Below are 15,148 nucleotides of genomic sequence, written 5' to 3' on the forward strand. Positions count from 1 at the left end.
CTCCAGTATTTTGTGTGTGTTGCAAAGAATCTCAGAATTGTTTTGCCAATTATTGGATTTAAGTTATGTAATTCCTTTGTGCCACTGAGATACAAATACACCATTCCCCAAAAGATGCCAAATCTTTTATCAAGTAATACATGTCAGGTTGTCTTAGACCATTGATCATCTTAGGAACACACTAAAGACAAAATGAGTCTCTTTATGCAGATGATGTTCAAATGACAACTTTGTTACAACTATGTACCTTAACATAAAAAAACAAAGAAGGCTTCTGCAAAAGTATGTTCTGTTTTTCATACTAGCACCTGTTTGCCCTCAAGTATAAGAGCCATGCTATGAACCCTTTTGGTTTCAAATCCACTTGATTGTAATTGTCCAACCTCATGTTGGCAGACTTTCATTCCAGCTTTGATTCAAACCCAAGCCATCAAGGTTCATGGTACATTTATTATCAAAGTACGTATGTGGTTTACAACTTTGAGATTCGTCTTCTCCAGGCAGCCACGAAACAAAGAAAAGCATGGAAGCTATTCAAAGAAAAACATCAACCACTGCCCCACGCGCAAAAACAAACAAATCGCGCAAACAGCAACAAGAACATCAACTTCCCCCACGCTAAAAAGCAACAAATCGCGCAAACGGCAAGAACATCAATTCCCTCCATGCTTAAAAAAAAATCGCGCAAATGGCAACAAGAACATCAATGCCCAGCCCACCATGCTAAAAAAAATAAGCTATGTTAATGAAGAGAGACTGACTTATTGTTCAGGCCTTCCTAGGGAAGAGTAGATTTGTAAATTTTACATCACATTTTTTTTCCCCTAACAGGTAACGTTACATGACACGATCCTTAAAAACATTGAAAAAATCAAACGACCCAGGAACAGCAATGCAGATGCACTGTATTAACATGCTTGTCTCGTGAAATGGAATCTGACTTTGGTAACCCCAAATATAAGACCATTTTTGCCTTGTCTTATTGAGAGTTTGGTCTTACTGCAGTAGAAATAAGTTGGTTGGAAAGTGAAGCACAGGGTTAGTTGCATTTTAGTGAAACAAATGATAAGGATTTCCATTCTTTTATTTTTCTGATGATTGAGAGGTTTTTTAATCCTCAGGAATCTTTTCCCATTTTGCTCTAAAGGATCTTTGTAATGTACAGTATTAGTGATTATAGGAAGCAGTTCTGTTTAGAAGCAGGTTTTATTTCAAAACGTAGTATTTTTCACATCCATTAAAATCTTTAGTGTGATCCACAAAAGATGATGTATAAAATATTCTGTACATTCTGAACGATTATTCATGTACAACTTTTATGTACAGGGAACCACTCAAAACACGAGTCACATGTTTGCAGGCAGCATATGATATATAAGAAAACAGTTATTGCACCATACTTTACATTTATTGTCTGTCCTTTTCACTATCTAAATCACCTGCACGCACTGTTTCTTTTACAAGGAAGTTATTTGAAAATATTCTTTTAAAATAAAACATAGTGCTGTATGCTTGGTCTGAGCCTCCATAATGGGGCTTAAATGAAGCTAATAATTCTATGTAACTTATATATTTCTGTGATCTAACGGCCATAAGTTAGAATACTGAATATTAGATTCTCCCGTTAATCCATGCTTTCAGCCTGTTTTTTTTTTCTTGTGAAGTTACTCCCAGTTTTTAAGTCAGTCTCTGCACTTTGCTAAGAACTTTTCACCTTTGATCTGCAAGATGTGCGAATGTTCTGCTCCTTACTTAAGGGTTTGGGTGTGTGGGTGGGGAGGGAGGTAGGGGAAGAAACTTGCAAGTCATAGAAATTTCTATTGAGCCCAACCTTCAGAACGCGACAACTATAAAACTATATTTAAAAGCAAATAAAACATTCCTCCTAGATACTTTGTGTTGAGGTCTGTGTATGATAATCTGTCGAGTAACTGATTGCTTTTATATCCAAATATAAAAACTCTGTTTACGTCATGCAGTGTTAAAAGACAATTACATTAAAGACTACAGAACTAGGTTTAATAGAGATTGATGTAATTGTGTTACTGTGCCAGTTTATATGCTGTGTTTATAATATCAAATTAATATGAATTTTTTTCAAAATAAGCTTTCTTTATAAGTACTAAAACAAAATACAGATTCTGGAAAGCTGATATCAGAAGAGGAAATGCTGGAAATACTCAGTACGTGCAGAGGAAAACACACTTAACCTTTTAAATCTATGGACTGTTATCAAAAATACCTATTTGATGGGCAGATAATGCAGAATTTTCAACCTTGTTTAAAAATACCACTCATTAGTTTTATTCATCTAATTTTGCTGTTGTTTTCTGTCATTATCTTCATCCTTCCTTGCACAAGCATTAACTGGATGTCTGGATAATCAAAGCAATGAAATATGGCAGTGCTATGAAACATGTTTGTTAGTGTACTCTAATTTCTCAGAAAGAAGTATAAAAACATGCATATTATGTTTTGCTGGAAACATATTTATGGTACTGCCATTAGAAAGATTAAATTCAAGGTAACCTGCATACAATAATATGAATATATCTGTTCCAACACACTGTGAAACTATTACTGCTCCAGTGGAATCTGCACAGACTTTTAAGTCTGACATTTGGAAATAATTAAAGCAAGAAACAGTAGCAAAAGGTTTTGTTAAAAGTTGTTTCTATATTTTACAATAAGAACATGCTGCTTTAAAATTTTTTTTAAAATTTGAGATCACTACTGGACAGTGAACTTTATCCAAGCACACTTCCGCAAACTTTTAAACGAGCCAAAGCATCATAATACAGCTGCAGAGGGCAATCCGGCGTTCTAATCTGGAGCTTTATGATTATTTTTCAAGATTGTTTAATGTCATTTTCTGTACACAAGTGTAAGGAGAATGAAGTAATTGTTACTGTGGATCCAATACAGTACACAAAAAAACTCACAAAATAACACAATAAAAGAAATCAAACAATAAACATAAATACATAAGATAGCTTGTGTACATAGATTGTATATCCATAAAGTGATGCCAGGCTGTACATAAGGTAACAGGTGGGAAATAAGTAGTGGTGGAATTAGTGGGCGGAGGTGTTGATCAGTCTTACTGCTTGGGGAAAATAACAAGTCTGGTGGTCTTGGCATGGATGCTACGTAGACTTCTCCCTCAAAGGAGTGGGACAAACAGTCTGTGAGCAGGGTATGTGGGAACCTTCATGATGTTACTAGCCCTTTTCTGGCACCTTTCTATATATATGTCCTTGATGGTGAGTAGGCTGGTGCTTGTGATACGTCGGGCAATTTTGAGTACCCGTTGTGGAGCCTTCCTGCCCACCGCAGTACAGTTTCCATACCACGCAGTGATGCGGCTTGTTAGGATGCTCTCTACTGCGCTGAGTATGGATGTGACGTGAGTAAAGCTGAATTCTGCCACTCTCATTGGGGTAACAGGGCCTCTGGTATTCTGCATCGTTACTAAGTTCTGTTCCTGCATTTCCAGTGACAGTATGGTGCCAGGAAGAAAGTCTGCAAAATAATTGTTTAGTATACACTAGCAAATTTTAAATAAATAATTGAACCATGGACACCTAACTTAGTTAAGAAACTGTCTCTGCTAATGAAGTTTTCTATTTTCTATTACTCATCGAAGAGAGCAAAAATTAGTTTATTGAGCTAATCCTCATCTTTGACCTGCATCCTTGGTTTATGTGTGGCCATAACTGCTGTTTTGTATCACTCCATAAATGTGTATTCTCTAGTGTAGAAAGGAAAGCAAACAATACTGTGACTAGAGTTGAAAAAATGCCTTGAACTTAGCAGGCAGGCGACATCTGTGGGGTGGGGAAGTGGACACATAATGTTTTGGGTCTTGATCCTTCATCTGGACTGAAACAGTAGAGGGGAAATGGCCCGTAGCAAGAAGTGAGGAGGAGGGTTTTATGGGTAGATGAAATCAAATGGGAGAGGGAAGGGTGGCAATATCAAAGTTGGGAGGTGATGGGGGAGACAACAAAATGCTGCAGATTATAGGATCTGATAAAGGAATGTAAAAAGTTTTAGGCAGATGTAGTGGGATGTTGGGAGATCTGAGTGGGAGGACCTGAGTAGATCAGACAGAGAGTGAGTGGGAGCAGGTTTCATGAAATTGGAGAATTTGGTACTCATGGCTGTGGGCTTTATGCTACCCAGGGGGAATATGAGCTGCTGTTGTCATTTATATTTAGCTTTACCCTGGTAATGGAGAAGAGGCATTAAAGTAGCTTGCAACTGTGAGTACCACGTTGCTATTGCGGATAGAGCTCAGATGCTCAGCAAAATAGTTGCCTGGTGTACTTCGTCTCACTGATGCAGAGGAGGCCACATAGAGAGCACTGAATGTTAATAGGGTTGTAAGGTGTATCTGAATCTCTGTCTGACTGAGTTGCAGAGGCAGATGTCTAATAAAAACCTTACACTTTGCAGCTGTAAAAGTTCATTCTGGTTGTGGTGAAGGCTGATTGTATTTGGTAATCCTGGAGTAAGCTATTCAGCCCTTTGAGTCTGACCAACCATTCAATATGATAAAGACTGATCATTTACTTCAATACTATAATTCCCACTCCTTTCATGCTTTTTAATGCCTGTTGTATCTAGACATTTGTTTATGTCCTTTAATGTGTTCTGTGACTTGGACTCTGCTAGGTGGAGAATTTTCTCCTCATTTCAGTCCTAACTCTCTGCCGGAGCCTGTTACTCTTCCAGATCACTCAGCTGGGGGAATATCCTCCACAGATCCATTGCCTCACGGAGGTGCTGAAGACTGCCTCATTACTAACCTCATCAACTCAGGAGAGCTCCCATCCACTGCCACCAGACACATAGTTATCTTAGTCGTCACTGCTAGTTTCTATCTGCCCAAGATCCACAAACCTGACTGTCTTGATAGGCCCATTATCTCTCCTGCCCCTCTACTCCATTCTATTCCTCTTGGTTCAGTCCATCCTCACCTACATCTGTGACACTTCACATGCTCTTGGTCTCCTCGACAACTTCCAAGTCTCTGGCCTTGACCATGTTTCGTCCCTATACACTTCTTTCCCCCTCAAGAAGGCCTTAAATCTCTCCACTTCTTTCTCAACAAAAGAATGGACCAGTCCCCCTTCCACCACCACCACCATCCTCCGTCCTCGCATGCAATAATTTCTCCTTGCGTTTCCAAACTTTCTCCAAACCCAAGGAGTACCATGGGCCCCAGTTATGCTTGTATTTTCATTGGCTTTGCAGAACAATCTATGTTCCAAGGCTTCCCTGTTAATACTTCCAACTCTTCCTCTGCTATATTGACGATTGCGTTAGTGCTGCTTCATGCACCCATGCTGAGCTCTTTAATTTCATCGACTTCCACGTTGCCCTTAAACCCTGCTTTGAAGAACGGGGTTTAACTTGCTCCGCTATTGATGTTGTCCTCAGCCGCATCTTCCCGCCATCTTAATAGGGACACAGTCCACTTACCGTTGCCTGCCTCCCCATGACTCTCCGCAACCAACAAATCATTCTCCACATCTTTCGCCACTTTCAACGGGATTCTACCTCGAAATACATCTTTTACACACGTGCGCGCGCTCACTCACACTCTCTCCACTTTCTGCAGTGGTCGCTCCCTCCGTCATCCCCTTGTCCATACATCCATCCCCACTAATCTGCCTCCTGGCACATACCCCTGCAAGCGACAGAAATGCTACACCTGCCCATACACTTCCTCTCGCCTCCATTCAGGACCCCAAACAATCCTTTGCATTTTTTCTGGTCAGGACAGATGCCACTGCAATAACTATACTAGAGCAGCTTGTCTACATGTGATTCTGGAGGAAGTTGTTAGTTTCTAAATCCCTTGCCTTCTTGATGTACGTTGGTATTGGCTGAACATCGATTGTGTGATGATGAGAATCTCACAGGAAATGAATCATTAATTCCACCATCCGGATGACGTTGTGAATGCTTTCACTCTCTCCCACATACTGGTCCCTCGCTGTTACTGTGGGGCAAAAGATTTGCCGTGTTTATACAGACAGTACTGTCGTTGCCGATTGAGTGGACCCTGACAACTTGCACTTGTTCCTCAATCACACTTTATTTACTTATGCATGGTTTGTCACCACACTGCTTTGAAGTTTGAACAAAGAAATGCGTTTTTATACAAAGTTAATTATTTATAAACATGAATTGATCCAATAGAGACTTTGTGTGCTTCTGAATCCCATTATTTGCATATTTAAGCATCAATCGTAATACATATTTCAGGTGCTGATCACCAATTAAACCCACCTGTTAAAGGCCAATAATACTATGAACTGTCCAATAGCAAGGATTGCCCGAGAGTCCTTCGTTTCCATCTTTATCTTGTCTTGTCTAGTCTATACTCAGTGACCTTTATTCCCAGGTTTGAACAGAAAGGCTGTACGTGAGGCTTTCAATGACCACGGTCAGCCCAGGTGACTGCATAATGTCTGCATACTGTCTCTGTGAGCTTCAACATGGAAAGAAGCCGTACGAAGTGCGTGCGCTCTGTTCGGTTAGCACACATTTTAACCCTTGCTTTGCTGTAGTTCCCAAAGTACACCATATGAAAAAGGCCAGGTATATGTAAACCATCAATGGACTCTATAACGAACCCACGGTAGAGCAGCTGTTAAAGCTCGGAGAGTTCCGGAGTCAGAGTTCATCCAGCGCTGTCTGTAAGGAGTTTCTACATTCTCAAAGTTCAAAGTAAAATTTATTGTCAGAGGCCATACATGTCATCACATACAACCCTGAGATTCTTTTTCTGCAGGCATACTTAGCAAATCTATAGAACTGTAACAGTAAACAGGATCAATGGACAGCAAGCTGCAAATACTCATTTTGACTATCAAAATATGGCGGCACTTTCACGAACTCCCACAGTCCCCGATGACCTCGCGATTTCAGTCCCTGAGGCTGAAGTGAAAGCATCCGACTCTGACGGGGTGCCTTACCGAGTACTAAAGACCTGTGCTAATCAACTGGGGTGTTCACTGATATCTTTAATCTCTCGCTTCGACCGTCTGAGGTACCCACCCATTTTAAGCAGGCTTCAATTAAGCTGATGCCTAAGAAGAACGTGGTAACTTAATGACTATCATCCAGTAACATCGATCAACTGTGCTGAAATGCTTTTTGAGAGGCTGGTGATGAAACACATCAATTCCAGCCTGAGAAGCAACTTGGATCTGCTTCAATTTGCCTACTGGAGCAGCAGGTCCACAGCAGATGCCATTTCATTGGCTCTTCACACAACCCTGGAACATCAGGTCAGCAAACATGCATATATCAGGATGCTCTTTATCGACTACAGCTCGGCTTTCAATACCATCATCCCCTTTAAACTAATTTATAAGCTCCAAGTCCAGTGGCGGCGCAAGAGATTTTTTCTTTTTGGTGCTACGGAGGGGCAAAATGATTCAGTGATGGTGCTGAGGGATGCACTGCATTGTAATATGTATTCACAAGGCCAGACGCGTGGCGTTAAAAAGTCAGTTTCAAGCATTACGTCACACACACATCAAAGTTGCTGGTGAACGCAGCAGGCCAAGCAGCATCTATAGGAAGAGGTACAGTCGACGTTTCAGGCTGAGACCCTTCGTCAGGACTAACTGAAAGAAGAGGCGGGCTTAGGCGGAAGCAGGCGAGGCGAGGAAGGTTTGACATTCATTTTCTGTTGTTATTTGAGGAGAGGGGCATTATGAGTGTGAGGGCAGTTTGCTGTTCTCGGTGTCGGATGAGGGAGGCCCAGGAGTCTCCAAGCCTCCCGGACGTCTACATATACGCCAAGTGCATCGAGATGCAACTCCTAAGGGACCGTGTTACGGAACTGGAGCTGCAGCTCGATGACCTTCGTCTGGTCAGGGAGAGTGAGGAGGTGATAGAGAGGAGTGGAAGGCAGGTGGTCACGCCGGGGCCACGGTAGGCAGACAAGTGAGTCACGGTTAGGAGGGGGAAGGGGAAGAGTCAGGTGATGGGGAGTACCCCGGTGGCTGTGCCCCTTAACAACAGGTACTCCTGTTTGAGTACTGTTGGGGGGGACAGCTTACCCGGGGGAAGCGACAGTGGCCCTGCCTCCGGCACAGAGTCCGGCCCTGTAGCTCAGAAGGGTAGGGCAAGAAAGAGGAAGGCAGTTGTGATAGGGGACTCGATAGTAAGGGGGTCAGATAGGCGATTCTGTGGACGCAGTCCAGAGACCCGGATGGTAGTTTGCCTCCCTGGTGCCAGGGTCCGGGATATTTCTGATCGTGTCCAAGATATCCTGAAGTGGGAAGGTGAGGAGCCAGAGGTCGTGGTACATATAGGTACCAATGACATAGGTAGGAAAAGGGATGAGGTCCTGAAAGGAGAATATAGGGAGCTAGGAAGGGAGTTGAGAAAAAGGACCGCAAAGGTAGTAATCTCGGGATTACTGCCTGTGCCACGCGACAGTGAGAGTAGGAATGCAATGAGGTGGAGGATAAATGCGTGGCTGAGGGATTGGAGCAGGGGGCAGGGATTCAAGTTTTTGGATCATTGGGACCTCTTTTGGCACAGGCGTGACCTGTACAAAAAGGACGGGTTACACTTGAATCCTAGGGGGACCAATATCCTGGCAGGGAGATTAGCGGGGGCTACTGAGGTGACTTTAAACTAGAATGGTTGGGGGGTGGGAATCAAATTAAAGAGGCTAGGCGTGAGGAGGTTAGTTCACAACAGAGGGATGGGAACCAGTGCAGAGAGACAGAGGGGTGTAAAGTGAGGGTAGAAGCAAAAAGTACTAAGGAGAAAAGTAAAAGTGGCAGGCCGACAAATCCAGGGCAAGCATTAAAAAGGGCCACTTTTCAACATAATTGTATAAGGGCTAAGAGAGTTGTAAAAGAGTGCCTGAAGGCTTTATGTGTCAATGCAAGGAGCATTCGTAATAAGGTGGATGAATTGAAAGTGCAGATTGTTATTAATGATTATGATATAGTTGGGATCACAGAGACATGGCTCCAGGGTGACCAGGGATGGGAGCTCAACGTTCAGGGATATTCAATATTCAGGAGGGATAGACATGAAGGAAGGGGAGGTGGGGTGGCGTTGCTGGTTAAAGAAGAGATTAACGCAATAGAAAGGAAGGACATAAGCCGGGAAGATGTGGAATCGATATGGGTAGAGCTGCATAACACTAAGGGGCAGAAGACGCTGGTGGGAGTTGTGTACAGGCCACCTAACAGTAGTAGTGAGGTCGGAGATGGTATTAAACAGGAAATTAGAAATGTGTGCAATAAAGGAACAGCAGTTATAATGGGTGACTTCAATCTACATGTAGACTGGGTGAACCAAATTGGTAAAGGTGCTGAGGAAGAGGATTTCTTGGAATGTAATGCGGGATGGTTTTTTGAACCAACATGTCGAGGAACCAACCAGAGAGCAGGCTATTCTGGACTGGGTTTTGAGCAATGAGGAAGGGTTAATTAGCGATCTTGTCGTGAGAGGCCCCTTGGGTAAAAGTGACCATAATGTGGTGGAATTCTTCATTAAGATGGAGAGTGACATAGTTAATTCAGAAACAAAGGTTCTGAACTTAAAGAAGGGTAACTTTGAAGGTATGAGACGTGAATTAGCTAAGATAGACTGGCAAATGATACTTAAAGGGTTGATGGTGGATATGCAATAGCAAGCATTTAAAGATCGCAAGGATGAACTACAACAATTGTTCATCCCAGTTTGGCAAAAGAATAAATCAGGGAAGGTAGTGCACCCGTGGCTGACAAGGGAAATTAGGGATAGTATCAATTCCAAAGAAGAAGCATACAAATTAGCCAGAGAAAGTGGCTCACCTGAGGACTGGGAGAAATTCAGAGTTCAGCAGAGGAGGACAAAGGGCTTAATTAAGAAGGGGAAAAAAGATTATGAGAGAAAACTGGCAGGGAGCATAAAAATGGACTGTAAAAGCTTTTATAGATATGTAAAAAGGAAAAGACTGGTAAAGACAAATGTAGGTCCCCTACAGACAGAAACAGGTGAATTGATTATGGGGAGCAAGGACATGGCAGACCAATTGAATAATTACTTTGGTTCTGTCTTCACTAAGGAGGACATAAATAATCTTCCAGAAATAGTAAGGGACAGAGGGTCCAGTGAGATGGAGGAACTGAGCGAAATACATGTTAGTAGGGAAGTGGTGTTAGGTAAATGAAGGGATTGAAGGCAGATAAATCCCCAGGGCCAGATGGTCTGCATCCTAGAGTGCTTAAGGAAGTAGCCCAAGAAATAGTGGATGCATTAGTGATAATTTTTCAAAACTCATTAGATTCTGGACTAGTTCCTGAGGATTGGAGGGTGGCTAATGTAACCCCACTTTTTAAAGAAGGAGGGAGAGAGAAACCGGGGAATTATAGACCGGTTAGCCTAACGTCGGTGGTGGGGAAACTGCTGGAGTCAGTTATCAAGGATGTGATAACAGCACATTTGGAAAGCGGTGAAATGATCGGACAAAGTCAGCATGGATTTGTGAAAGGAAAATCATGTCTGACGAATCTCATAGAATTTTTTGAGGATGTAACTAGTAGAGTGGATAGGGGAGAACCAGTGGATGTGGTATATTTGGATTTTCAAAAGGCTTTTGACAAGGTCCCACCCAGGAGATTAGTGTGCAAACTTAAAGCACATGGTATTGGGGGTAAGGTATTGGTTTGGGTGGAGAATTGGTTAGCAGACAGGAAGCAAAGAGTGGGAATAAACGGGACCTTTTCAGAATGGCAGGCGGTGACTAGTGGGGTACCGCAAGGCTCAGTGCTGGGACCCCAGTTGTTTACAATATATATTAATGACTTGGATGAGGGAATTAAATGCAGCATCTCCAAGTTTGCGGATGACACGAAGCTGGGTGGCAGTGTTAGCAGTGAGGAGGATGCTAAGAGGATGCAGGGTGACTTGGATAGGTTGGGTGAGTGGGCAAATTCATGGCAGATGCAATTTAATGTGGATAAATGTGAAGTTATCCACTTTGGTGTGCAAAAATAGGAAAACAGATTATTATCTGAATGGTGGCCGATTAGGAAAAGGGGAGGTGCAACGAGACCTGGGTGTCATTATACACCAGTCATTGAAAGTGGGCATGCAGGTACAGCAGGCGGTGAAAAAGGCGAATGGTATGCTGGCATTTATAGCGAGAGGATTCGAGTACAGGAGCAGGGAAGTACTACTGCAGTTGTACAAGGCCTTGGTGAGACCACACCTGGAGTATTGTGTGCAGTTTTGGTCCCCTAATCTGAGGAAAGACATCTTTGCCATAGAGGGAGTACCGAGAAGGTTCACCAGATTGATTCCTGGGATGGCAGGACTTTCATATGAAGAAAGACTGGATGAACTGGGCTTGTACTCGTTGGAATTTAGAAGATTGAGGGGGGATCTGATTGAAACGTATAAGATCCTTAAGGGATTGGACAGGCTAGATGCAGGAAGATTGTTCCCGATGTTGGGGAAGTCCAGAACGAGGGGCCACAGTTTGAGGATAGAGGGGAAGCCTTTTAGGACCGAGATTAGGAAAAACTTCTTCACACAGACAGTGGTGAATCTGTGGAATTCTCTGCCACAGGAAACTGTTGAGGCCAGTTCATTGGCTATATTTAAGAGGGAGTTAGATATGGCCCTTGTGGCTTCGGGGGTCAGGGGGTATGGAGGGAAGGCTGGGGCGGGGTTCTGAGTTGGATGATCAGCCATGATCATAATAAATGGTGGTGTAGGCTCAAAGGGCCGAATGGCCTACTCCTGCACCTATTTTCTATGTTTCTAAGAGCTAGTAAGAGATTTGAAAGTGGGGGGGGGAGGGGGAGATCTAAAATGATAGGAGAAGACAGGAGGGGGAGGGATGGAGCCAAGAGCTGGACAGGTGATTGGCAAAAGGGATATGAGAGGATCATGGGACAGGAGGCCCAGGGAGAAGGAAAAGGGTAAGGCCATCTGTAAATTTGTCGATGACACAACTATTGTTGGCAGAATTTCAGATGGTGTTGAGGAGGCACACAAGAGTCAGCAGGTTGAGTGCTGTCAGAACAACGATCTTGCATTCAACGTCAGTAAGAGCAAGGAATTGATTGCGGACTTCAGAAAGAGTAAAACGGGGGAACACACACCAGCCCTAATAGAGGGATCGGAAGTGGAGAGTGTGAGCAATTTCAAGTTCCTGGGTGTCAATACCTCTGGAAATCTACCCTGGGTCCAACATAATGATGCAATTTTACAGAAGGCACAGCAACGGCTGTATTTTAGGAGTTTGAGGAGAATTGGTATGTCACCAAAGACTCGCCATTTTCTACATGGAAGGCCTTCTAACTGGTTGCATCACCACCTGGCATGGAGGGGCCACTGCAAAGGATCAGAGAAAGCTGCAGAAAGTTGTAAACTTAGCCAGTCCCATCATGGGCACGAGCCAACCCAGCATCAAGGGCACCTTCAAAAGACGATGTCTCAAAAAGACGGCATCCATCATTAGGGACCTCCATCATGCAAGCTATGCCCTTTTCTCATGTTACCATCAAGGAGGTGGTACAGAAGCTTGAAGTCCCACACTCAATGATTCAGGAACAGCTTCTTCCCCTCTGCCATCTGATTCCTAAATGAACAATGAACCCATGAACACTACCTCAATATTTTTGTGCTCTCTTTTTGCACTACACACTTAATTTAATATTTTATATGTATTTCTTATTGCAATTTATAGTTTAAAAATTATGTATTTGTAATATACTGTTGCCATAAAACAACAAAATTTTACGACATATGTCAGTGATATTAAACCTGATTCTGATTCCAAGTTCTTTGATGTTGTAAATGGCAGAGCAGAAGATATCATGTACTTGGACGTTCAGAGGGCCTTAAATAGGTGCCACACAGGTGGTAATTCAACAAAACGAGAGCATGTGAGATTGGATATTATGAACTGCGTGTGTCAGGAAACCAGAGCAGCTAGAAGAAACTCTTCTGGTCATAGGAAGAATCAGAAACACCATACAAGGTCGGGATTGAATCTAGCATCTGGCTGTACCAACGTCCTGCCCTAAGATCAGCCATGAGCTTATTGAAGGGCAGAGTGGCAGAGTGGGCTTGGGAGGTCAAATGACTTTCTCCTGCTTTTATTTCTTGTGTTTTAATTTTGACACGTTATACACCCAGTGGCCACTTATTGTAGGTACCTCCTGCACCCTGCACCTAATAAAGTAGCCACTGAATGTACGTCCGTGGTCTTCTGCTCCTGTAACCCATCAATTTCAAGGTTAAGGCAACACACATCAAAGTTGCTGGTGAACGCAGCAGGCCAGGCAGCATCTCTAGGAAGAGGTACAGTCGACGTTTCAGGCCGAGACCCTTCGTCAGGACTAACTGAAGGAAGAGTTAGTAAGAGATTTGAAAGTGGGAGGGGGAGGGGGAGATCCAAAATGATAAGAGAAGACAGGAGGGGGAGTGATGGAGCCAAGATCTGGACAGGTGATTGGCAAAAGGGATATGAGAGGATCATGGGACAGGAGGTCCGGGGAGAAAGACAAGGGGCGGGGGGAACCAGAGGATGGGCAAGGGGTATAGTCAGAGGGACAGAGGGAGAAAAAGGGAGAGGGAGATAAAGAATGTGTGTATGTAAATAAATAACGGATGGGGTACGAGGGGGAAGTGGGGCAGCATTATGTGCCTACTATGAATGCCTCTTGTTGCACAAGCAACAGCAATTGATAGATCTAATATAGAAGTGAACTGTTACAGTGTCAACGGCATCGAAGACCACCTGGGCTACACGGAGCATAAACAAAAAAAAACAGCGTATCCGAGCAACAGCGGACAACGTGAATCACGCATCAATTCCGCAATCAGCGTCAAATGCGTGCTTTTCAACTGAAAAACACAAAACGATCCCACTGCTATTCACATTACATAGACAGCAATGCCAAAAGATACACTGTTATTAAAGTGAAACAACAGATGCTAGGCTTTACCAGGAGTTGGACAAATTGTACTCTGACTATGCAATATCTCAATTAATTCGGCTATTGAATTTAAACAAAAATCAACAGAATAACCGCTTGGAAGTCTGAGCAAAACCAGTAGGCTTAATAGCAGTAAATGTAGTATTTTAGGATTTGCAGGAAACATAAGGACTATGGGGTATCCACCACAAAATAATAACAATAATCAACATTAGTCTTGAACCAAATTTTTTAAAAATCAACTGCACTCACCATTAATGTTTTCAGAGAAGCACAATCCGTCTGTTGTTGTGATCGTGGGCAATAGAGTTTGAACAGAAGTTGTAAAGCAGCTGCACAGTTTCAAAAAACTCACCCGCTTGTGGTACATTGCTCACAACATCCACTAAAACAAGGTTAAGTCTGTGAGCATGGCAGTGTATATATAATGCCCGCGGGACCTCTTTCCTGAACCTCTCTTGCACCCGGACATCACTGCCGCCCCGTCATAACACTGACCCAGACACGCGTTCTTATTCCGCTGGAGTGAAGTGCAAGAATTCTTCAAACACTGTCTTGTTATTCAAATACCGCACCACCACTGATATTTGCTCCTTTTTATTCAAGTCTTTACTTTCATCCACCATGACGGCAAAATATCCAGCCTCCTTGATTTCTGCACTTATTTGATGTCTGACCATATCTGCCATAATACCCAAAATTTCATTCTGGATATCGTGATGGGTGTTTTTTGCATTTCCAAGATTGTCCTCTATTTTTTCAGCTGCAGTCTTATCAAACTTCCCGATTACAGTGAGTAACTCAACAAAGTTTCCCCTATTGCCAGATTCATCATTCTCCCAGTGTCCCCGCTGGGCAATGCCTTGGGACGCAGTACAGCGCACAGACTCAACCACTGCTCTCATATACTCACGATTTTCTTGGACAATCTTTGCATGTCCTTTATCAAGCATACTTCCCAGTCTTAAACCGTCTTGATTTCTCAATCTGAATTAGGCCCATGCCTCCATAACAAACTTATGAGCTGCACTTACATGGTGGGTTTTGAAAGCTGTTGTAGCTTTCCGCCAGTTGCGGTAACCGGTGACAGTGAAGGTAGACTCAGAATGGAACCGATATCCTCCACACAGGAAATGCCTGCATGCGAAGCAGAATGTAGTATCTTT

The 15,148-nt window shown here is 43.1% G+C and overlaps 1 protein-coding gene and 1 long non-coding RNA gene across 2 annotated transcripts in view; one reads left to right on the forward strand and one right to left on the reverse strand.

Moving 5' to 3' along the window:
- Positions 1 to 3,070, forward strand: part of psme3 (proteasome activator subunit 3) — a 32,423-nt gene extending 29,353 nt beyond the window's left edge. The window contains exon 11 of the mRNA XM_063037557.1: positions 832 to 3,070. Coding sequence (XP_062893627.1) covers positions 832 to 912 — 81 coding nt within the window. The 3' untranslated portion in view covers positions 913 to 3,070. The remainder of the gene's footprint in view (positions 1 to 831) is intronic.
- Positions 1 to 14,720, reverse strand: part of LOC134340377 (uncharacterized) — a 39,564-nt gene extending 24,844 nt beyond the window's left edge. The window contains exon 1 of the long non-coding RNA XR_010016537.1: positions 14,235 to 14,720. This is a non-coding gene — a long non-coding RNA (uncharacterized LOC134340377). The remainder of the gene's footprint in view (positions 1 to 14,234) is intronic.
- Between the last annotated feature and the right edge of the window lie 428 nt (positions 14,721 to 15,148).

Source organism: Mobula hypostoma, chromosome X1 (genome assembly GCF_963921235.1).
Source record: "Mobula hypostoma chromosome X1, sMobHyp1.1, whole genome shotgun sequence".
Taxonomy (NCBI): Eukaryota; Metazoa; Chordata; class Chondrichthyes; order Myliobatiformes; family Myliobatidae; genus Mobula; species Mobula hypostoma.